At 47.7% G+C, this 24,584-nt stretch overlaps 1 protein-coding gene across 2 annotated transcripts in view; it reads right to left on the bottom strand.

Annotated features, from left to right (window-relative positions):
- The window catches only part of LOC146073853 (kinesin-like protein KIF13A), a 49,594-nt gene continuing 25,010 nt past the window's right edge, over positions 1 to 24,584 (bottom strand). Inside the window, exons 9-14 of one of the 2 annotated variants that reach the window (XM_083181389.1) lie at positions 23,225 to 23,384; positions 16,875 to 16,981; positions 13,651 to 13,788; positions 9,086 to 9,253; positions 7,477 to 7,627; positions 1 to 1,588 (exon numbers count right to left, since the gene is read on the bottom strand). In XM_083181389.1, the coding sequence (XP_083037515.1) occupies positions 1,548 to 1,588; positions 7,477 to 7,627; positions 9,086 to 9,253; positions 13,651 to 13,788; positions 16,875 to 16,981; positions 23,225 to 23,384 (765 nt within the window). In that variant the 3' untranslated portion in view covers positions 1 to 1,547. The remainder of the gene's footprint in view (positions 1,589 to 7,476; positions 7,628 to 9,085; positions 9,254 to 13,650; positions 13,789 to 16,874; positions 16,982 to 23,224; positions 23,385 to 24,584) is intronic. The other variant, XM_083181388.1, reaches the window with a different exon arrangement.

Genomic DNA, 24,584 nt, shown 5'->3' with positions numbered 1-24,584 from the left:
TGGAGGAGCTTCTCCCTTTTATATTCCATGGTATTCTATCAGTATTTGCCATATCCGAGTTAAACATTGCACAGCGCTGCAATAAAAGATGGCGTAATCAAACCTTTATAGTTACAAATGAACATTTTGCTCGTGCTAAGGACAATAGACCTATATATATCAATGACACGCCGTTGTCAGGCTTACATCAAACGTCTAGAATAAATAGATTGTATTGATTCGAAAGTTACCTGTTGCCTACAAACAGTTGAGGTGATGACGTTGTTGACTGAGGAGAATGTGCGTCTTATCCATTCATATCAAACAGTGATATCCGCGAGGCATTAGGCACTAAAAATGTCAGCCCTCACGCTGAGTACGCTATAGGTACACTTTACGCATTTCACCACTGAGCATTGTCTGTGTACATCATCGGAATCCTGTCAGTATAATATACTCTGGTCATCATGTCATTACAGTGGCCAATAGGGAAGAGCCAATCACAGCTGCACATGACTTGAAGTGGTAACCATGTTGGCAGTCTCAATGATGACATGACTCCATACTGTTTTAAGAGATGGGCCAGCTTTGTTGTTTCACCTTTTTGCCATTTTTAGACTTAATTTGTTTGCGCCTGTATTTCTGGTGATGGAGGATTAGTGGCTATGTGAAGGCGGGCATGTGTGTCGTACATGTTTAACATTAATTACTGAAGGAATACAGTCATTTTCTATAGGGGCTTGGAGGAAGTTACAATAACGTATCCTAATACTTATCTAAACCAGGGACAGCTTTATCTGACCAATACGGCGGGGCTTCTCATTCTTGCATCACTCTGTGATGGTGCAGAAGCCAAAGTATAAGTAACAGCTGTGTAAATGACAGGAATTCTGGGAGTTTGATCTACTAGGTGCCAGAGGGTTGTGTTGCTATAGCAACAGCTTGGGACACTAGCAACGGCCCAGGAATTTCTCTCATGGCCTTACCCTGGCTGATGTTTATAGTGAGCCCTCATTTAATTACCCCCATCATCGTGATCATCATCTTTCTGGTTCCAATCGGTTTGTGCAGCCTTCCGTTCTGCAAACCCTCCCATTAAAGAATTTGAGAAATACAAAGTCTACACTGCAGATGTGTATTTACTTAAGTTACAAATTTAACATTTATAGCACAAGGATCCAGTTCTATCTGTATAGTTGTATACAAATAAATACATATGAAAATCATTATAATCTAAATATATATAAAAGGCTAACCACTCAACGGACCACATTACGCCTTAACGGAAAATGAAAGCAATTTTTGCAGGGACACTGATCCCTTTCAAACTTGCTGGATATGGAGAAGAGGCAGCTGTGAAGACAGAGATTGGAGGTAGGAGCAGATAGGGACTGGGGATGGGTGGAGGGTTTGTGGGCTAAAAACGGTCACAGCTCAAAGTGAAAGTACATTGCAGAAGCTGTCATTTTAAAGGGCTTTGAACTAGTTCTGTATATTTCATCATTCTGCATCTGCTGTCCGCAGTCTGCGCCGTGCATAACCTTGGACCTCTAGGAGACTGGCTGCAGCTAGGATTTCTTCAGGTCTTTCCTTCTTAGCTCTGTGATGGCTGAAATGGAAGATTGTGAGTACAGTGAGAACTGCACAAACGTTCTACATAGCAAAACCTCAACAAGCATACAACCGTGTGGGGGGAATTTAATAGGATGAGAGATTCAGAAAGTGAGAGATTTGGTAAGAAATCCTCCAGTTTTTTTTATAAAGCGGCAATCATTTACACTGCAAAACCAGTTTCATTTTTCAGTGTAGATTGCCGCTTTAAAAAAAAAAAAAAAAACCTGGAGATTTCTTACCAAATTTCTCACTTTTTGAATTTCTCATCCTATTAAATTTCACCCTATGGGGGTTATTTTGGTTCACTCTTTCTTTCAAATTCCTTCTTACATGGACAAAACCATGTGCACTGCAGGTGGGGCAGATGTTACTTGTGCAGAGAGAATTAGATTTGGTGTGTTATTTGGTTTCTGTGCAGGGTAAATACTGGCTGCTTTATTTTTACACTGCAATATAGATCTCACTTTGAAGTAAATCCTCACCCAAATCTAATTCTCTCTGCACAAGTAACATCTGCCCCACTTGCAGTGCACATGGTTTTGTCGATCTAAGAAGGGATTTGTCAGAAAGAGTGAACCAAAATAACCCCGTGTGTGTGCGCGCCAATCCAAAATCAGTAGGAAGTGGGTATTTGCTGAAGATATGTTATGGCTAGATGCACAATGCTACGGTCATACGGCTTCCTGGCTTAGGCTTCAACGATTAAACTGTTTGGGATGTGAGATGTGGAAAACCCAAAAAGTGACACCGGTCAACCAAAAAAAAAACAATAAATAAAAAACTTTGTTTATTTTTGAAAAACTTTGCTTTTGTCTTTTTTTCACAGTGATCAATAAAGTTTTTAAATGACCATATAAGGAGAAGCGTGTTTTAGGAAGTAAGGGAGGGGGGACGAGCAGGGAATACGTCTGTGAACATTTTCATCAACATGTGATGGACTTTGAATGTCGTTATCAGGTGCAATACAATGAGAGTATGATGGGGGATTATATTTGGGGGCTAATACGAGAAAGCTCATACAATCACAGAAGAAATATGAAAAATATTCATTTCTAAACTTTATTTTTATATACATTCTGTTACATTAGTCTGTTTTAAAAATTTTTTTTTGAAATTAAGTCATTCAAATTCCTAATTTTGCTTGCGATTCGACCCTGATTCGATTGGGATGCGCAAAATGCACTCAATTTGACTATATAATACAGATCTCTACTATATAGTCTCGCCTGACAAGACTATTTTTCTATTCGATATACACTACATGGGAGCGCACATTGGGATCAAATGTAGAAAACCCATTCGATTTTTCTATTCGATTTTGCTTCTATAAGCAAAAATCATATAGAAAAATAGTGCATATCTCACCATGTGTACATTACAAAAGTTTGCTTTGTTTTCACATACAATAAAAGGTATGGAAATAAGGAAATTATCTTAAAATCCGTAATTTCATTTTGATAGCTACAAAAACAAATGTTTGCGGTTAAAACTATTTTTTCTTTAATTAGTAATGTGGAAGAAATAAAAATCCGATATGCAGGACCCATACTCAAAATTTGTGTTGACCGGTATAATGATTGCAAGGTGTGCGGTGCACACGGGCAGGGCAGTAGAGCGTGTGGCTGAGCCTGGGTACTCTTCAGGGGGTGTGGCCTAAGTGTGGGAGGTGTGGTAATGCACTATTTAGTTCCGGTAATCTATTTTTGACTATTTCCTCACTCAAACATACAAGCTGGGAGCAATCAAGAGCTGAGCATTCAGGGGTTATTTTGGTTCACTCCTTCTGGCAAATTCATTCTTATCAAGGCTGAAATTTTTGCAGATGGACAAAACCATGTGCACTGCAGGTGGGGTAGATGTAACTTGTGCAGAGAGAGGTAGATTTGGGTGGGGTTATACTCAGCGGTGTAGCTAGGTGCCACGGTGCCTGGAGCAAGGGCAAGTTTCGCCGGCTCCCGGCTCCCCACTGGACCGCGCTAGTCAATAGGCGCTCGTGGATCCAGCAGCTGGACCGCAAGCGCCTAATGGCTAGTGGTCCGGCAGGAGACGTGGATTTTAAATAGCACCACGTCCCCCTTACAGTAGTGGGGAGCCGGCCGGGAGCTAGCGGGGTAGATGGCTTGGCAGAGAGAAAGTGCAGGGGAGCGGGCGAGCTGGCAGTGCCGGCACAGCTCCGGCGTCATGATAGCTTCCAGCGCCCAGAGCTGGTGCTCCACCGGCACCGCCTCGCTACGCCTCTGGTTATACTTCAAAGTGAGATCTATATTGCAGTGTAAAACTAAAGCAGGACCCGTTAACACTGCAGAAAAACCCGTGTTAAAAGGCAAATTACCGGGTAGAACTTCTTCACCCGGGAATTTGCCTTGCAGTGAGAACGGGGGTCAGTCCCTGCAGTCCCCGGGAAAAGCTGTGTATTTCTCACTGGCAGTGAGAACACGGTATTATATAACTGTCCAATTTTTGGCCACACTGCAGTCCAGCGCACAGCAGCCGGTGCTGGGGTAAGAAGAGCTGCTGCCAGGTAACGGGGGCCCCACAAAGCCTGTTTATTAGACAGGGGCCTGGGCAATTAGTAACACACACACACACCCACCCACCCCCTCTTCAGGAGCTGATTGGTTTGGTTCTTTATCTCTCAACTTTATCCCTCTCTGTTGTTGCCACACTAATTTACATGCTTCTCTCTGCATCACTGACCAATGCTCTTAGGCCGGTTTCACACACTCCGGCTCCTGCTGGAGGGCGAAATCCCGCACGGCCAGGGAGCCGTGCCGCACACATTAGTTGTGGATGGACACTATTGTGTCCATTCACACGGGACGGCCACGACCCGGCCGCACGGTTGCAGCCGGATCCCGCCACTGGAAGGGACGGCTGCTGGGCTGTGGCCATCCCTTCCATGATAAACTAGTGTGTGCGGCACGGCCGTGCGGGATTTCACCGTCCGGTAGTGTAGTAGTGTGTGAAACCAGCCTTAAGGGCCCCACACACACAGCACAATTTTCAGGCATTTTCTGAGCGATTTTTAACAAATCACTCAGAAAATCCCTGAAACAGCATGTAAATCGCTGTGTGTATAGCCCACACAGCGATTTACATGCGCGCCCCTGCCATTCTGAATCTGTCCAAGATTCAGAACGGACCCGCCGTACAATTCAGAGCAGTCGTTCAGAAAGCTCCTGCTCATCTCCCTCATGTGTGGCCGTGGGCAGATGAGCAGGGCTGTTCTGAGCGACTGAAGAGGCTGAACACCGCCATCAAGCCCGCAGACGCCGCCCTGCAGATGCTCACCTGTCCTGCAGTCCCTGTGACCGGCTGACGCTGCCTCCTGCTACGTGCCCGCTCTCTTCACAGAGGACACTGCGGGAGAGAGAGGACGCGACTAGGGTGGCCAATCCCGGGATCGGGATCGGCGGGATCCCGGGATTTGGCCCCTAAAACGCCGGGATTTCAATCCCGGGATTGTAGTTTCCAATCCCGGGGATCGGGATTAGACTGCGCATGCGCAGTCTAATGCCGGCAGCGTCTGAGCAAGTGCTCAAGACGCTGCCCGGCTACTCCCGTCCTGACGTTGTGGCTCTGCGCAGCGTGACGAGGCCAGAGGTCACGCTGCGCAGGCCAAGAAGCTGCGCAGCCCCGTCCTGTCATCGCCCGCACACCTCCCTGCCCGGCTCCGGAAGTGAAGTGGCCGCCTCCCGCCCGGCTCCAGCAATGGACCGCCCACCCTCCCAGCTTCACTGAACACCCGCCCGGCCGCACTGCACATGCAAGTAAATATGCGGGGCGGCCGGGGCGGGTTTTTTTTAATTAGGGAAGCCGATCCCGGGAATCCCGGGATTGGGCATTTTTCAATCCCGAATTCCGGGATTGAAAAAATGCTCTGGGATTGGCTTCCCTAGACGCGACGCTGGACTCCAGACGGTAAGTATATATATTTGTTTGGTACTTGTGTAATATCTGGGCGCCCGATTATTTGATTGTATGCCTTAACTTAAGGCATACAATCAGATGCGATGCGACGCGATTTTCGGCAAAATTGCATCGCGACCAAATCGCATGCGATGCGATCGACGCGATTTTCCATAGGATTCAATGTTAAATGGTCCTGTTCATACCTCCACTATCCAAGTGGGCATGGAGTTGATTTTATATAGCGTGTCAAGCCAACGAGCCCGAAGCGTGGCGAGGAGACGCGGATTACTTAAAATGTATTCCGCGTCCGCTCGCCACGCTTCGGGCTCGGTGGCTTGCTGCGGTCGCCACGCTATATAAAATCAACTCCATGCCTACTTGGATAGTGGGGATATGAACAGGACCATTTAATATTGAATCCTATGGGAAAATCGCGTCTATCGCATCGCATGCGATTTGGTTGCATGCAATGCGATTTTTCCGACCTGATCATGGCGCCCAGTTATTACACAAGTACCATTTGTTTTGCTCCCACTGTGCCGCCAACGATTGTGGGTGGTGGGTGGAATTTCACTAGCTACTGGCCACCAATGAATTAAAAGGATTCTGGGGGGGCCACTGGTCACCAATGAATTAAAAGGATATTTTATTTGCCACTAACCATTATTTGCTTGGAGGGGGAGGGAGGGAGCGACACCATGCCACCATCGTTTATCGTTTATTTATTAAGGACATTTATTTTATTAAGTTTATTTAGGAAATTACTGTCTATACCATATAACATTATTTTTGTGATGAAGTGCAGTTTTTTACGTCACTTTTATGTGACAGTTGTGACAGATTTGAAATCTCTCGTGCTGAATCTCCCATTATGAATCTCTGACACAAATCTCTCTGTATGTGGCTCATTATCTGAGGGAGTGAAATCTGCGTACACACGGGTGCAATTATGTATGAAATCGCTGGCAAAATGGTCACTCAGCGACCATATTGCCAGTGATTTCATGTGCAGCCGGCGATAGATGGCTGGGAGCACGCTCCCGCGGCCAGCCCTTCATGGTCGCTGGTCGCAGGAGCATGCTCCTGCGACCAGCGGCTTCCCCCAGCGATCGCCGCTGTTCTCCCATGCCCTGCGACGCTGCTCCCTCCCTCCTCCCGTCACCTGCTGCTGCGCTCCGCCTCCGCCCCGTAGCAGTGTCTCCTTTTCATCGCTGATGAAAAGGAGACACTAGCAATATGATTGCTGGGGATATATGGCTAGCAATATATCCCCAGCAATCATATAGACCCGCGTGTACACAGCATGACACAGATCTCTCTGTATGTGGCTCGTTGTCTGAGAGAGTGAAATCTCCCGTGCTGAATCTCCCATTATGTATCTCTGACACAGATCTCTCTGTATGTGGCTCATTGAGTGACATCTCCCGTGCTGAATCTCCTGTTATGTATCTCTGGCACAAATCTCTGCGTATGTAGGGCCCGTTAGTGTGCATGATGACCCTAGAGATGAGGCCGGAAGCAGTTGATAGATACAGTATACACGTGTCTAGATAGACAATCAGTAGATTGACAGGGTCAAAAGGTCGACATGTTTTTTACCACAATTTAAAAAAAAAATATTTTTGAACTATTTTATAGTTTACCTTCTATGTCCGCATAGAGGGAGAATATACCGTGCCTTGAGCACGGTGAGCGTCTTCAGTACATTAAATGACATGTCGACATTGACACCAAAAAATGTGAAAAACTCATGTCGACCCTTTTCACCATGTCGATATTTTGATGGTCGATATTTTGACCCTGTCGACCTACTGACTAGATACTGTAGATCTACCACTCCACAGCAGATGGGCCTTATGTAGCCATCTCACACGGTAATTCAATTTAAGTGTCATTTGTTCTCTCAAACGCACATGATAACAGAAATGAATGAAGCAGACACAGCGGCCAATCACTAACGAGATGACTCACTGTTCTGTAGCTGCTTGTTCTCGGCCTCCAGCTCCTGGTTCCTAGCCGACAGTTGGACCGAGTCCTGAATAGTCTCCTCCAGGAGTTTCCGGTAGCGGTGTTCCTGCGCATCCATCTGTTCCTCTAGCAGTCCGCGGTAGGCGTGGAATATCTGATCACACAAGAATCACCGCTACACGGTCAGCACCGAGCCAGAGAGGACCGTTAGCTTCTAGGTTTGTAAGCACTTGGTGTGGATCAAAGGATAGTGTCTAGATCAGTGATGGCTAACCTTGACACTCCGGCTGTTGTTGAACTACGCATCCCAGCATGCCCTGCATCAGTTTCAGCATGGCCAAATAGTAAAACTGATGCAGGGCATGCTGGGATGTGTAGTTCAACAACATCTGGTGTGTGTGAAGGTTAGCCATCACTGGTCAGATGGTTTGACATGGATTTTTCACTGGTTTTGTGTCATTATCGACATCTGTTCACATGGATCCCCAAGTGAGACATGGCTCACCTCGCTTGTCGTGCTTCGGGCCACTTTACCGTTCCCAATCGGGAACAGATCATGCCAACCTTTTCATGTGTCGACCATTGCCGAGTTCTTGGCAACCTTTTTGTCAATGTAGACTTTGGGCTTGATGACCTATTTTCCCCCACTAGTTTTGACCAGTGGTGGTGCCAGAGGAGGGGCTGCAACACAGTTCAAAATTTAAATAGGCGAGCCACACTCACTGCCACCAACTGCCGTTCAAAACTGACTCACTGGCAGTGGGTGTGGCTTCCAGGGCCAGATTAAGGTCTGGGGGGGCCCTGGACAGCAGCCCCCCCTCCCCTGGAGGCAGCCAACACCCCCCGCCCCCTGCTGGGCGGAGGCAGCCGACGCACACACACCCCGGGTCCTGGCCAGCGCGGGGGAGGCAGCTGCGGGGTCCCTGCGTATGGGAACTAGGGATCCCGACGCTGACTTCCTATCTGCTGCAGGGACTCCGCCGCTGACCCATCCGGCGCAGGGACCTCGCTGCCTCCCCAGCGCTGCATGGACCCTGCTGCCCGGATCCAGTCAGGTGTGGGGGCCCCAGGGCAACCGCCCCTGTTGCCCCATGGGTAATCCACCACTGGTGGCTTACCTATTTGAATTTTGAACTACTGCAGACCTTCCTCTAGAGCTGCCACTGGTTGCGACCCTGACCTGTTGACTTAGACACCGTCAACTCATCATGCAGTACATTTTGCATCACTGCATTGGGATTAACCTCAGAATCCTACATCACACAAGCCCTGGGGCTGCCCCTACTCCCCCCACACAACATGGCTGCCCCTACTCCCCCACACAACATGGCTGCCCCTACTCCCCCACACACCATGGCTGCCCCTACTCCCCCACACAACATGGCTGCCCCTACTCCCCCACACAACATGGCTGCCCCTACTCCCCTATACAACATGGCTGTCCCTACTCCCCCCCACAACATGGCTGCCCCTACTCCCCTACACAACATGGCTGCCCCTACTCCCCTACACAACATGGCTGTCCCTACTCCCCCACACAACATGGCTGCCCCTACTCCCCCCACACAACATGGCTGCCCCTACTCCCCCCACACAACATGGCTGCCCCAACCTGTAAGATATGCTGTTTGTGTGCATGTGCTTCTTCCTTGTAGAAGTGGCACAGTAACTCCAGGTCCTTCTCTGCTTCATTCCTTTCTCTTCTCAGAGCTTCCAGCTGCAAAACCAAAACCGATTTCTCTCTCTTCAGTTGCTGCACCTCCTGCTCTGGGCTGGAGATCTGCAGGAAATAGGAACAGAGCAGCAGGTGAGGTCAGGATTAATTCATGAGGAGAAAGTGCCAGCGTCTGACCTCCATATGTGAAAAGCTTAATCCTTTTAGCGGAGAATCTCAGCCTTCAGGTCAAGCTGTCTCTTTGTTACTGCGTGGATGGATTAGTCCTGTCATTCAGTGTGATCTCATTCCTTGGCACCATGTCTGGTTCCCCGCAGCCTTCACTATTTTATGTGACATTATTCTTATCATTTATTTATAAAGATGTTAGTGCTGCTGGGTACCAAATGTTGAAAGTCATCATATAGACCATGGGTCTTCAAACTGTGGCCCTCCAGATGTTGTGGAACTAAATGTCCCAGCATGCCCTGACAGTTTTGGCATGCTCTTATAGGAAAAAATGTGGCAATGCATGCTGGGACATGTAGTTTCACAACATCTGGAAGATGGGTTTGAAGACCCATGATATAGACAGTGATGAAATGTCGACACGTCAGGATGTTGACATTTTGTCCTGGTGCACAGGACCACCCATTAGCCCATTTTAGCCCGTGTCTCTAGCCCCCTGGGAACCGGAGATACTGCCAGGCAAACCTGGAACGTTTTCACTACAGGATAACATGGGACCCGCTAATTCCGACCCCCACCCAGTTCAACGGCTGCCAGTTCCCCCTTCGGCATCACTGAAGCTCGAGGTTGATCTCAGTCGAACCCAAATCGCTGGGCCTTCAATCTGATACCAGGCTGGATCCATATGGGTTAATTGGTTCCAGGGATATTGAGGTTAAACCGTTTTTTTAATTTCTTAAATGTAATTTCATGACTGTTTATGTTCTTTGAGGGCAGATTTAAGCATTGCTTAAGGGACGCTACAAGTGGCGGTATGTGGGGGCATTACGCATAATGTGTGGCTTAATGTGTAAGGGGCATTATGTGTGCTGCATCATGTGTAAGGGGCATTTTGTGTGCAGCATCATGTGTAAGGGACATTATGTGTGTAGCATCATGTGTAATGGGTACTATGGTGCACGGCATCATGTGTAATGGGTACTATGGTGCACGGCATCATGTGTAATGGGTACTATGGTGTGCGGCATCATGTTTAATGGGTACTATGGTGTGTGGCATCATGTGTAATGGGTACTATGGTGTGCAGCATCATGTGTAATGGGTACTATGGTGCCATCAAGCAAGAACCCCCTAGCAATGAGCACGTAGGTAAGCAGCACTTATGTGGCAAATATGTAATGGGCATTACAGTTTGTTATATAGTATGTAATGGGCATCATGATGTGTGGCACAATGTGTAATGGGCATTATGGTGTGTGGCCTTATGTGTAATTGGCATTACGGCGTGTGGCTTTATGTGTAATGGGTATTACGGAGTTTGCTCAAATGTGTAATGGGCATTACTGTGTATGGTCTAAAGTGTAATACCACACCCCTTTTTGTGATGCCACGCCTCCTTCCCATGAGGCCATGCCACGCAAAGGTCCCCCTGCTGTTGTGTCTAGATCTGGGACCACCCATTACCATAATTCTAGATTCGCCTATGCTTCTACTGGCAGCTTCTTCTGAGTTTTGGCGGTCATGTAATCTGCAGCCTAATCCTACTGCCCTCCCGGAACGTAGAATACGGTGAGGGGGCTGGATGGTGATGATGGCTTTTCCTCACTAAAAAAAAATCCATCCTCGCCGTACAAATCCGCTCGCCGAGCGGCATTGAATATACCCCATTGTGCGACAGGAGGCGGGGCCAAGATGACACAATTCTCTGCAAATTGTGTCATCACCCCCTGGTTGCGGGATGTGCTTGTGTGCAGGACTGTAAGCACATGGTGCTGGCTGGGAGACTTGCCCACTCTTTCGGGGGGCCAGGAGCATCACATGAATTTTGGGAGTGGGCAATAATGGGCCCCTGTAGGCCCACACCGCACATCCTGCACCCATTTATTGAATACATACCCCTCCGGAGTCCTGAGTCTCGAGCATTAGCACAGCACAGATCAGCGGGAAAATGATGCGATGGCCATTTACTGGTGTTTGCAAAGTAGGAAATTCTACGGGAAAATGGCTGCTCTGGCGTTTTCTTGGAGACCTGCTCATTCACATTGATGCTAGGGTCCCCTAGTAACCGTAGCACACAAAGTCCTGCTGACCTGCTGAGGTAGGAGCCTGGAGGCCCAAATGGAAACTGCACATGGGCCCGCTCCAATCTTAGGACGCCCCTCCTCCCATCCACAGTCTAACCCTACTGTTGACATAGTGCTGATTCTGAGAATGTTGTCATAACGGTTGACATCGTGGTGTCAATATTTTGAATTCTATAACACCACAGCCCACAAAACAGTGGTGACCCTCAATAGGATGCAGCCATAACACACCAGCCCCCTTGGGTCTCAGGGCCATTCCCAGTTGTCAATTGTATTAGCTAAATCTTTATTTAATTGTTTTCTCTGAAACAATAGAAGATCCCTCATGACCATTTTGGTGTTTCCAGGAAAAAGCTTCCATCTAATGTCGCACAGATTATTTCAAGATGCATCGTGTGGAGCTTCTGCGGTGGCTTCATGATGATCCCCAGATTTAAATAACAATACTGCCTTTTCTTCTGTGTATTAATAACTAATATTAATCACATTATATGACAGTGTGTTGACTAAATATCTCACTGTTAATATATTAACACCAAACACTTTATAGAAATACTTTAACGACCAAAAAACATTGTGGAACCAATATTCTGTTTTATACTTGTCTTAATTCCAGGAAATAAGGAACAAGTGTTTCGCAGCACCTTACAATGGAACAGTACAAGGAGACAAAACTTAACATTACAGTAAATGAATAACAAAAATAGAGTACAGCTAAAAAGAGCACCACAGTTCAATACACATACAGCTTAAATGTAAGTAGTGAGTACTTGATCAATGGACTACTAGAGGCTGGTGGTCAAAGATGGAGATGAGTATGTGGACGAAGATGGCGGTTGAGTGTTTGAGTATGGGATCTTTGAGCGAAATGTGAAGAGAACAAGGCTTTGACAACAGGAGGGAAGAGGGCCTTGAAGAAGAAGTGCACCCTTAACAGGAATTCTCCTGGATTTTTCATATCTTATCCACTTATACAGGGAGGAGGGCAGGGCTGAACTGACGCGTTTCACCGTTAATCAGATCATAGCCCTGTTTCCTGCTGCAAAGTGCATCCCTTCACAGGAAACTATACTTTAGTAAGTAATTCCAAACTGCTGGAATGAGTTACAATACTTCCCAATGAATCTTCCAAAATGAATCATGACTTTCAGTATGGGAGAAATATGCTCCACACAGCCACTTATTGTCACAGAAACATGAGCATAATTTAGCACTCTATGGTTTGAGGTTAGACTCTAATTGGAAAGACACACATCAATATGGCAACAGGCAGCGGGCAACCCATAGCTGACTACCCTCCTGCATTCTGCAGGAGACTCCCTGAAATAGCAGCAATCTCCCTCTCTCCCTCATGAGTCTAGCAATCTCCCTGATTTCACAGAGCCCACATTACACTGTTACATTTTTGAGGAAAAAAGAGAATGAGAGACAGATACATTTACATTGAACCATCAGCACCATTTCCCAGCCCTTTACCAAGTATAGTAGCTCCTACTAACTGCTTTGGGGCTCATCTACATTTGTATATAAGCAATTGTAAAAGATTCCTTTCAAATGTGGCAGTACACACCCACGCTTCTAGGTGCCACGTTCACAATCTCGTTTCACAATCTCTCCATATGTGGAACTAGACACACCCTTTGGGCGGAGCATGACACGCCCCCTCAATGGGGCGCTGCGCAAAATTCTACTACCAGCTATAATCTCCCTGAAACTAGTTTTCAAAAGTAGGCAAGTATGGGGCCACCACAGTAAATATAGTTAAGCAATTGAGATGTCATCGATGTAACAGTGGTCGAATCGTCCTGAGTTTGGTATACAGATAGACAGACAATATGAGACACAGGGATTGGACACCTCATAATCCAAATTCAATCCAAGGGGGTCCATAGCACAGTGTAATCATATCGTAGTAGCCTTAGGACTAGGCAGAGGCTGGGTCCAGTACTTACTGAGGGGGTCAGATACACAAATATTGTTGGTAGAGGTCAAGCAAAAGTTTACTGAACAGAGACGGAATCGTTACAGAGACAGAATAAACAGCAGGCCAATGAGTAGTCTGCAAGATACGAATCAGTAACCAGAATAGCTTCAGAACTTGGGATCCCATGAGCATTCACCTAGCGCTGAGTGCTTGACGAGGTTCTATTTTACATCAAGAGGTGGATATTCAAATTCAGCTGACAGTACATGGGCCTTTAGAAGACACTAACATCAAGAACTTGACCCGTACCTCCCAACATGACTAACCTCTTGTGCCTGCTCATCTTCCTCCAGGCCAATCTGCTCCTTCTGGATCAGCGCTCTATGCTGCTCCTTCAACCACTCCCTTCGGGCTTGTGCCATGGAGAACTCCAGCTCCATCCCCAGGCAGTCTGACAAGACGCTCTGCCAGAAACAAGCTGCTGTTTGTTATGAAATAAGTCCCACAGACCTAGAACTGGAATACGTTGGTAATACTGCTCTACACAGATACAGGAGGCCTAGGTCATTTCTAGAGTAATGGGAGAATTGGCACCATCTCCACTGTAGACTTGCGGTGTCTCCGATATATGTTCCCTTATTGCCCCTGATCGTGGTCTCCTCGGTATCAATCTCGTCTTGCCTGACTGGACCTGAATAAGAGGGGCAGGCAGTTGCAGTCACGTCTGCTCAGATGATATTTTGTGCATTTTATTGCTCCACTACACATGGCATTGACATAGCACCCACCTCTATATGGTTATGGATTGATGGATCAACCTGGTTTAGGTCAACAATACCATGGTTGACCACTAGGGGTCGAGGGTGTCTAGTTAGATGCCTATGCTTGGCGTTTAGATAGACAGTGATGCTAGATCGATGGGAGGAAGGCATCGACGGGAACCTGGTCGGCATGGTTTCTTCAACTTTTTCTAGTTCCTAATGCCCGAGGGGTGCCCCTGGACACTGTGTATGTGCACAGTGTCTCCTTGCATGGCTCTCTGCACTTGCCATGCTTCAGGCACTGTGCCTTGCTATGCTCAGCACACTATTATATTGCCACTCTATATCCACTTGGATAGTAGAGTAGTAACCAAGTGGACCGCACTAAAAAAAAAAAGGCAAAAAAACTGTAGATCTTGCTACTCTCAACCAGGATCCCGTCGATCTAGCATCACTGTCTATCTGAATGCTGACTCTGTCTAACTAGACTCTGTCGACCCCCAGTGGTTGACCATGGTATTGTTGACCTAAACCCGGTGGATCTGCCGTCCAGATGCCCTCAACATCAGTCCATAGGTCTATTTCTGCTGAGTCTTCTGTCCCCCCCCCCCCCCCAGCCACCACACACACGAGCCTTGTTCCTTTATCTCCGCCATTTTTTGAAAGGTCGCTGCTTCCTTGTCTTCTTTCTGTTACCCCAACTGCAGACCACTGTGTTCTAAGTATACAGTACATTTCCACATTCCCCATAATCCTACTAGGTTTCAATAACCAATGAGTACATCTTCCAATCGTAAAATTAAAAACCTAACCCAAAACCATTTTACCTCTTATGATATCCATCCTTGTATAACATTATGAATGGTGAAGTCCTTACACGCTCTATAGGATTTTTATTTTATTGTATCTCTGTTGTATTTATTACTCATAACATGATCGGAATCTAGAGTGTTTTGTGGTAGAGGTAAAAGCTAGCCGGTTGCTAGATAGACCGTCAAAAGGTCAACACCCAATGGTCAGCAGGGTCAGAAGGTCAATAGTTAAATGGTTGACTTTGGTCCACATGGTCAAAGGGTCAACATCCTTGACCCGCAAGTGGTTGACACATGGGTTTTCATAATTTTTCTTGTTTTTTTGTTTTGTATTTAGGGTTAGGGCTAAGGTTAGGCACTTGTGGGAAGGTTAGGGTTAGGCCGCCAGAGGGGACAGTTAAGGTTAGGTGCTTGGGGGAAGGTTAGTGCTAAGGTTAGGGTTAGGGCTAAGGTTAGGCAGTTGGGGGAAGGTTAGGGCTAAGGTTAGGGTTAGGGCTAAGGTTAGGGACTTGGGGAAGGGTTAAGGTTAGGGCTAGGGCTAAGGTTAGGCACTTGGGGGAAGGTTAGGGCTAAGGTTAGGCACTTGGGGGAAGGTTAGGGTTAAGGCTAAGGTTAGGCACTTGGGGGAAGGTTAGGGTTAAGGCTAAGGTTAGGCACTTGGGGGAAGGCTAGGGCTAAGGTTAGGCACTTGTGGGAAGGTTAGGGTTAGGCTGCCAGAGGGGTCAATTAAGGATAGGTGCTTGAGGGAGGTTCTGGAACTAGGGGGACGGCTAGAGTTGGGGAACGGTTAGAATTAGGGTTAAAATAACAACAACAAAAAAATAGGTGTTGGACAACTGCATGTCGACTTTTTGAGCATGCCTGCCTAATGCCATGGTGACAATTTAACTGTTGATCTTTTGACCCTATCAACCAGCTATTGACTGTCTATGAGGTTTATTTACTAAGGGGTAAATTTACTGAGATGGGATTTCTATTGAAGATGGGATGTTGCCCTTAGCAACCAATCAGATTCTATTTATTACCTACTAGAACAGGCATGTCCAAACTGTGGCCCTCCAGCTGTTGTGAAACTACACATCCCAGCATGCCTTGCCATAGTTTTAGCATTCCCTAATTGCACAACTGTGGCAAGGCATGATGGGGCTTGTAGTTTCACAACAGCTGGAGGGCCACAGTTTGGACATGCCTGATCTAGTAGTTAATAAATATAATCTGATGTCAATAGCAACATCCTATCTTCAATAGAATGCCCACCTTAGTAAATAACCCCCTATGTATGTGCTGTATATACTACAATCCAGACCCGAGGTAAGGATAAACTATAAAAAAATAACTTATGAATATGTAAATGTTCAGTTAATCAATCCGCTCCTGTGTTGGAAAGCAATCCAGCAGTTGTGCATAGGGGCTCATTCAGACCTGCTCGCTCGGCTGCATATATTTAGGTTAACTCCGCCCCGGTGAACGCATAGTGAACACTCGTATCCCCTTGCTGCACTTATAGCAGATGTATACGCTTACACATCCGGTCACAAACGCCACAGAGGAAAAAATTCCTTCGATGGTAGCCCATGACTTACTTTTCGGCAGCACAGTCTCCTGCGGATTGGTGGCGGGCGTTGACTTCATGTCACCCGCCACCGCCCGAGTAGGCAGGGGACCGCCGGTTTTGTGGGCACGTCGGGTGCCCACCGCGGAACGCCCCCTGCCTGTCAATCAGGCAGCGGAGTACCCCGGCAAATGAAAATTTTGCCGCAGTCGATTGCTGCAGGGAAACTGCACATGAGCATTACCGGACACCCACCACCGACAGAGGGGACAAATTCGCTGATTACTAGCAAGTCTGAATGGGCCGCATAGTGTGTAGATGGACAGATGTACGTCAGGATGCAAAATGGGAGCCGGTATCTATGTATCAGTATGGCAGACAAGTGTACACAACATATAGGGTCATTGTATCCAGTGGACACATACCTTTTTATGTGCCGTGTGTTGGGTGCACAGATCCCCAGCATTGGACTTCCCATTGTCTCCTTGGGTTACAGTACAGTTCTGGGTGGAATGTTCCAGGTCCGTGTCACCTTCATTGACAAGGTTGAAATATGATTGATTGTGTTTGCGGTTACATTAATTTGCCATAAACTCCACATATTCCTCAAACAAGATTCCAGCCAAGAGTTTAAAGAAAGGAGAAAGAATGCCTTTTGCTGGTGCACCTAAGAATTGACTCATAATATATAATGTTTATTGAGTATATGTTAAAATCTTTGCGAAATAAAACCAAAACATACAACAATCACAACAATTAATAAAAAGGGGGGGACGTTCCCCTGACTCAGTGTGACCCCCTGATCACCACAGCCCCTGTGTATGAGTGTTTTTATACAGTATGCAGCAGCGATGAGAGTAAATGCCCTCAGTTGGAGAGAGCTGGTGGTACAGTTTCTCTCACAATTAATAGTATGTCTCACAGTGAGATAACTATAATGCAGTATGTGACAGCGATGAGAGTGAATGCTCTCAGATGGAGAGGACTAGCGGTACAGTCTCTCTCACGAGCCAGGTGAGGCGCACACCCGTCTCGGGCCGTCCTCTAATGCCGCTGCCGTAAGGCTCCAAAGGTCGCTCTCGCTTCTCAGGATCGAGCGCCGGTGAACTGCGTGTGAGGTGTGCAGGCTTGCACTTGCCTCGTTCACCCAGACGGCTCAGGGAACGCTAAGTCTGGCGCCAGACTAGCGTGTGGTCACGGTGTAGACCGGTGACCGTAATCGCGCTGCAGTACAATTCAAAATTTATACATTGTATGTGGGGAGGGGAAGAGGGGGATTTACAACACACTGAGTGTGTTAAAGTCGGTCAGCGTACGCTTCGCTATGAATGCTTCCTCAGGAAGGGTCCTGAGGAAGCGTTCATAGTGAAGCGTACGCTGACCGACTTTAACACACTCAGTGTGTTGTAAATCCCCCTCTTCCCCTCCCCACATACAATGTTTACATTTTGAATTGTACTGCACGGCGATTACGGTCACCGGTCTACACCGTGACCACACGCTAGTCTGGCGCCAGACTTAGCGTTCCCTGAGCCGTCTGGGTGAACGAGGCAAGTGCAAGCCTGCACACCTCACACGCAGTTCACCGGCGCTCGATCCTGAGAAGCGAGAGCGACCTTTGGAGCCTTACGGCAGCGGCATTAGAGGACGGCCCGAGACGGGTGTGCGCCTCACCTGGCTCGTGAGAGAGACTGTACCGCTAGTCCTCTCCATCTGAGAGCATTCACTCTCATCGCTGTCACATACTGCATTATAGTTATCTCACTGTGAGACATACTATTAATTGTGAGAGAAACTGTACCACCAGCTCTCTCCAACTGAGGGCATTTACTCTCATCGCTGCTGCATACTGTATAAAAACACTCATACACAGGGGCTGTGGTGATCAGGGGGTCATGAGTCAGGGGAACGTCCCCCCCTTTTTATTAATTGTTGTGATTGTTGTATGTTTTGGTTTTATTTCGCAAAGATTTTAACATATACTCAATAAACGTTATATATTATGAGTCAATTCTTAGGTGCACCAGCAAAAGGCATTCTTTCTCCTTTCTTTAAACTCTTGTAAATTCTAATGCCCATGGTAGCACACCCTCATCTACTGTATAAATAACCAAAGAATCATTAGTACTCAGGAGGGACCTCTTTAAAATATTTACTGTACTTACCTGTGCGATTGACATATCTCCCCCCAATCTTGTCAAGATTCCAGCCAAAAGGACAACGTGCAAGATTAGGTAGCCGAGCTGCTGAATAAATAGATCTCGCTATGCTGTGATCCTATTGGTTGGGAGGATTCGGAAGGAACTCCAGAGCTTTCTTGTTTTTACAGATGACAGGTAACTGATTATTTTTGGCTCGGAACAGGGCCAATTTGGCCCCATGCTGATGGTAGGGGGTGTGCACATGTGCATTTGCGTTTTTTGCGCATGTGCAGACCCCCTGTGCCAATGTCTTCAGCCACACTCTCCGAGGCGTTTGCACAGGTAAGGGAGGGAAGGGGGCTGGCGGGGGCGGACAGCGCTCCGGAGCATGGGGAACGCCTGGTGTTTTATGAGCGTCCCCATGAAAATGCTGGGCTGTCCTCTGGGAAAGCAGGCGGGGCTCAAAGAAGCAGTCCCCCAGTAATTAAAAGATGCCTAGCGGAGCAATCACTACTCCTCCGCAATTGCATACAGATATGCAGCCTATACGGAAGCACTGGAGCATCATTCTTCAGGGTAGACATGGAACCGCAGACTAGCTGTGGTAGTAGCAATGCTGGCGGCATGTTTCTCTGCATACATAATCACAGCTGGTGGTTGACACACCGACCGAAAATGGCCACGACACCCCTGAGTTTTTACAGCCACTTCCCATTACCTTCCCTCAACCTTCCCTTCCTGTCAATCATTTTGAAAACAAAACCTCATCGAGGATCGAAGTGGCAGGTTAACACAAGCGCAATACGAACACGACACTTGCGCAGTCAGACGATAATCGCTCGGTAGCTAAGAACATTGGCCATTGCTTATATCTGAATCAATATTGATGCTCAAAATTTGAAACCTTTTTAAGCATGTGACCCGGCTAGCCGATTCCGGTGCATGCAGTGGAACTAAAAGCAAAGACTCCGGCTTTCACTTCCCCTTATTGTGCAACAAAAAGTTTAGTCCTTGTAACAAGTTTTCTATATATATATACTAGGTGGTTCATCGCGCCCTACGGGCGCTCTTCACACCGTCGTAAGGGGCTGCGCCCCCTTAATTTGTGAACATTTGTATATGAGAAAGATGGTTAGAATTGTATGACAGATGCCTGTATTGCAACTTGAGTTATAGGTGAAATGTGTTAAATAGAGAGCATATGATGTGGAAGGGGGTGTGTATTGTTTTGTTTAATTAAAAAGCGGTTACAGAGTAAGATGTACATTGATAGTGTGGATGGTACAGTGACATTTGTGGTTGTGGGGGGGGCTGTGTGTGCATGTTGTTTAGGTGTGTTTGTGTGTGTGCAATAGTATAGTAGGGTGTTTTTGAGTCAGCGGCTCCCCACTGGCGGAGGTCACAACACAGGAAAACAGGAGGCTGGGTAGTGATAGGGGTGTGTGGGCATAAGGGGGACTAAAGAGGAGGGTGTGAGATACTGTGCAGCTTCTACCAGTTGGTGAGGGTCCAGTGTGGCAGTACAGGAGTACAGGATGGTGGCCCTGAGTCAGTGTCTCCTCCTACTGGGTGGGAGTTAGTGTCCATGAGAGCAGGAGGCTGGGCTATGAGGCATGATAGGGGCATGTGGGCAAAACAGCGTCAGCGACTCCCCAGTGATGGAAGTTACGGTTCAGGAGAGCAGGAAGCTGGGTAGTGATAGGGGTGTGTGAGTATACGGGGGACTAAAGAGGGGCTTAGGGGTGCCGTGAATTGCGGGGGGTGCCGTGAATCAAGGGAGGGGGCGCAGGTGTCCGCGAATTACGGGAGAGGGCGGGGGTCTGCAAAGCGTGGGATGGGGCGTGAATTGCGGGAGGGGGGGTTGCGAATTGCGGGAGGGGGGGTGTGCGGGGGGTGACGTGAATCGTGGGAGCGGGGTGCGCGGGGGGTCCGTGAATTGCGGGAGAGGGGGGCACGGGGCGCGATGAATCACCTAGTTGGTTATATATTCTTGTAGAAGGATGGTAGGATCTTGCTGTCATTCAGAATGCATTTACATAAACAGTAATAGTAGCAGTAAAAGATCTGACTTAAAACACCTACAGTAAAACAGAACAGGTGTTATATATTATACAAAGAATTGGTTGATGATGTGTAGGTTGACGTGCACATAGTTGTCACTGGAAAAAAATTGCTACAAGAAAAAATCAACACAGAAAGGTCAACACATGTAAATGTTGACATAAGTGTGGCACTTCATTGGTGTCCATGTCAACACATGAGAATGAATATGAAAACATTCAAAAAAGAAAAATAAATCTTCAAAAACTCATGTCAACCTTTTTCATTGTCGACCATAGCCGTGTCAGTGTTTTGCATGTGCCATTTAATCCTGGGGTTGCCGTGAATCGCGATCGGGGGTGGGGGGGAGGGAGGAGGTGAGGGGTGTCCGCGAATCACGGGAGGAGGGGTCGTGGGTGGATGCCATGAATTGTGGGAGGGGGGGTCGCAGGGGGGGTGTGGGTGCCGCGAATCGTGGGAGGGGGGACGCGGGGGGTTGCAGTGAATCGTGGGAGGGTGAGTCGCGGGGGGTTTGCCGCAATGACAGGAGGGGGGTCAGGGGGGGAATCGCGGTAGGGGGGGGTCGCGGGGGTGGGGGGTACCGCGAACCGCGGGAGGGGGGGCCCAGGGGGTTGGCGCAAATTGTGGGAGGGGGGGTCGCGGGGTGTCACGGGGTGGGGCCGCAAATCACGGGAGTCGCCGCGAATTGCGGGGGGTGTGCTGCGAATCGTGGGAGGGGGGTCGCCGGGGGGTGCCGCGAATCGCCACAAGAAAAAATCAACATAGAAAGGTCAACACATGTAAATGTTGACATAAGTGTGGCACTTCATTGGTGTCCATGTCGACACATGAGAATGAATATGAAAACATTGAAAAAGTGAAAAATAAATCTTCAAAAACTCATGTCAACCTTTTTCATTGTCGACCATAGCCATGTCAGTGTTTTACATGTGCCATTTAATCGTGGGGTTGCCGTGAATGGGGGGGGGGGAGGTGCATACCTCCCAACATGACCCTCTCCAGGAGGGATACATTGCTCTGTTTCTGGACTTTCTTAATTTATGGATTACCATCACCTGTGCTTAAACACCTTTCTTATCAATTACCCTGTTTAAAACAGGTAATGACAATTATATATTAAGATGGAAGTCCACAAACAGAGCATTCTGTCCCTCCTGGAGAGGGTCATGTTGGGATGTATGGAGGTGTGGGGCGCCCACCTGGTGTGTCTGGTGAGTAGCTGTGTCTTTGCTGTGTAACATGGAGAGGCAGAGGGTGGTCACTCTGGCACTGTGGGCTCACTGGGCTGGTTCTCTGTCATGTGAGTCAGTCATGTGAGTCAGTCATGTGAGTCAGAGGCTCCACCCAGCGTTACAGCTTCAGACACACTTTGAGTGACAGATGTAGCCAAATATATAAGAGATATATATAGTGGCCAATTCATGATCGGTCATTGCGACCCAAATTCGACTTTCTCCCCAATGGTCGAGGTTTGCGCATTTCTGCACATGGGCCAAAACCCAGCAGCCAATGGCTTCGGCGAGTTACACACTCGCCAGGCCGGTCATGGCGGGGTGCAAGGGCCGGGGACGTGCAGGGGGCGGCAGCAGGGGAATGCCCTGCGTTTTGCTGGGAGTTCCCCTGGGAATGCAGGCAGATCGATGCCTGCCGAGGGGCGGGCGGTTGACATCACAGATAGAGCTGCGTATATTTGCAGGTAAACGGCGCCCCGCCAAAAGCTCGCTAACCCCGCCACCCTAATCCCTGCGCTACAATCCGCCCGCACAGAGGATAAATCATTTGATGGTGGGTACTTTTCCTCTGTATGCAATGAAAAGTAAGTTTGTACTGTAATTCGGGGCGGCGCCCACTCCAACAGACAGAGCCATGCCTGCGTTCGCCGGTTCCAGCCCTTAGTTTCCATGGGCTTGCCCACTGTTTTTGTGGGCAAGCCCATGAAATCCTGGGTGGACCCCATGAATACCCCCTGCCTGTCACTCAGGCTGCGAGCGCCTTGGCGAAGAGAAACTTCACCGAAGGTGCTCGAAGCCGCGGCCTGCACAATACGCATGCACAGACCCACAGGGCCAAAACTCAGACCTGTGTGCGAACAGTTCTGAATAGGTCCCTTTGTTGGAAATGATCTGGTAAAATTTCACATTTTTCCCCCAACAGTCTCATTTGCAGAGTCCAAATAATTGTACAGTACGGCTTCACAGTTTCTAAGCTGAATAATACTATTTTGGATTTATGGACGAAGTAATTCTGATTGAAAAGGGCAATGCTGTTACTAACTAGACATGGATAATAAAATCATCGCCTTTTTAAATTTTAAACCCGACGCTTACTAAATAAACCCCCAAGCCTCAATCACCTAGATAAACCCACATTGTATATTTAACCACATGAGGCTTTCTAAGGCTTTTTGGTGGCTCTAGGAATAGAAGTAAGGCATTATTCTGCACTATTGCTAAATTTTGGGTAACAATAAATCATGGCTGAATGGTAAAGGTCGCATCTGCCCCACCTGCAGTGCAGCATGGTTTTGTCATCAGAGTTTTATCCCCAGTATCTATACATGATTTTAGTGATACCTGAACATTTGTTCTTTCCGTCCAATTCTCCGTCTTTATTAAGTTGTTGTTGTTTCCGACTCTGGTTAATAAGATGGATAAGTCGCTGGTGTGGAGACTGGTCGTACCGGGACTCGGACATGTCTTCTGCTATCCTGTTACACAAACAGTTCTGGCACTCCTGAATAATACATAGCACACACAGCTCAGCAGTGCACTCGTTATGCAGGACAGAGAGGTCAAATCAATTTAGCATTTCCATTTTTAATTAACTATATTTAAACGTGCATAAATAGTTAAAACCATACCTCCCAACTTTCCCGAATACAGCGGGACAGTCCCGCTAAATGGAGACTGTCTCGCTGTCCCTTCGCGGGTCGCAGTGTCCCGCAGGAGGGGAGGGGGCACAGTTGGGAGAGCCGATGATGCTTGTCAGAGATACCGGTGATAAATGAATCGTGGTGTGCGCATTGGCAAGCCATCTATTCAGCGCAGGGATGGAGCCAGGGGACTGCCCAACTGCTTGGGGAGCTATGGGCACGCCCACAAAATTATGTACATGCCCAGTCACTTTGCTCGGCGACGCCCTTATTTTGATGAGGCTCTGCCTCGGTTGCTATGGCCCCACCCTTTTTGGTGCGCCTTTCGCACAGCATGTCCCGCTCCCAGCCCTGACAAACCAGGGAGGTATGCTAAAGCACACACACACAATGGGGTAAATTGGCTAAGATGGGATTTCTGTTGAAGATGAGATGTTTCCCTTAGCAACCAATCAGATTCTACTTATTTATTTAGCACATTCAAGAAGATAATAGATAGGATCTGATTGGTTGCTATTGGCAACATCCCATCTTCAGTAGAACTCCCACCTTTAACCCATTTACCCCATTATATGCAATCCCACAGACATGGACGAGTCCATACTCTGGGTAAAACGTGGCACCGTAATACAGATGGTCACAGACACCTCTTCATCCAACACAGCCCCATTCTGTGTTTTCCACCAAGGCTCATATCATCCAGATGCAATATATAGGATGCCAGTGGGGATGCAGGTATTCAAATACCGACGCCTGCATCTTAATGAAGGGAACTCTGAAAGTATACTTACCCATTTGGACAGCTGTCCCCATACAGTAATATGGGGAGCTAAATTCATCAAGAACTGCTGAAAGCTGATCACCGGAACAGCTGCCTCATACCATAGCAATGTGGTTGCTCCAGGGATTTTGTACCCACCGCTGCTATGGAGGGGGCGTGGGCACCGGGTAGGGGAGGGGCCACAAGAGGGAGTGTGGCCATCTCCCCGTGGGAAAAAAATGAGAGGGGGAAAGGACAGACTGCCGCTGCAGCTGTCTCTCCTCAGCTCAGGACACGGCAC

The sequence above is a fragment of the Crinia signifera genome, chromosome 4 (assembly GCF_055691185.1).
Source record: "Crinia signifera chromosome 4, ASM5569118v1, whole genome shotgun sequence".
Taxonomy (NCBI): Eukaryota; Metazoa; Chordata; class Amphibia; order Anura; family Myobatrachidae; genus Crinia; species Crinia signifera.
Note: the sequence above shows the minus strand (reverse complement) of the source record. Positions and strands in the feature narration are given on the sequence as shown.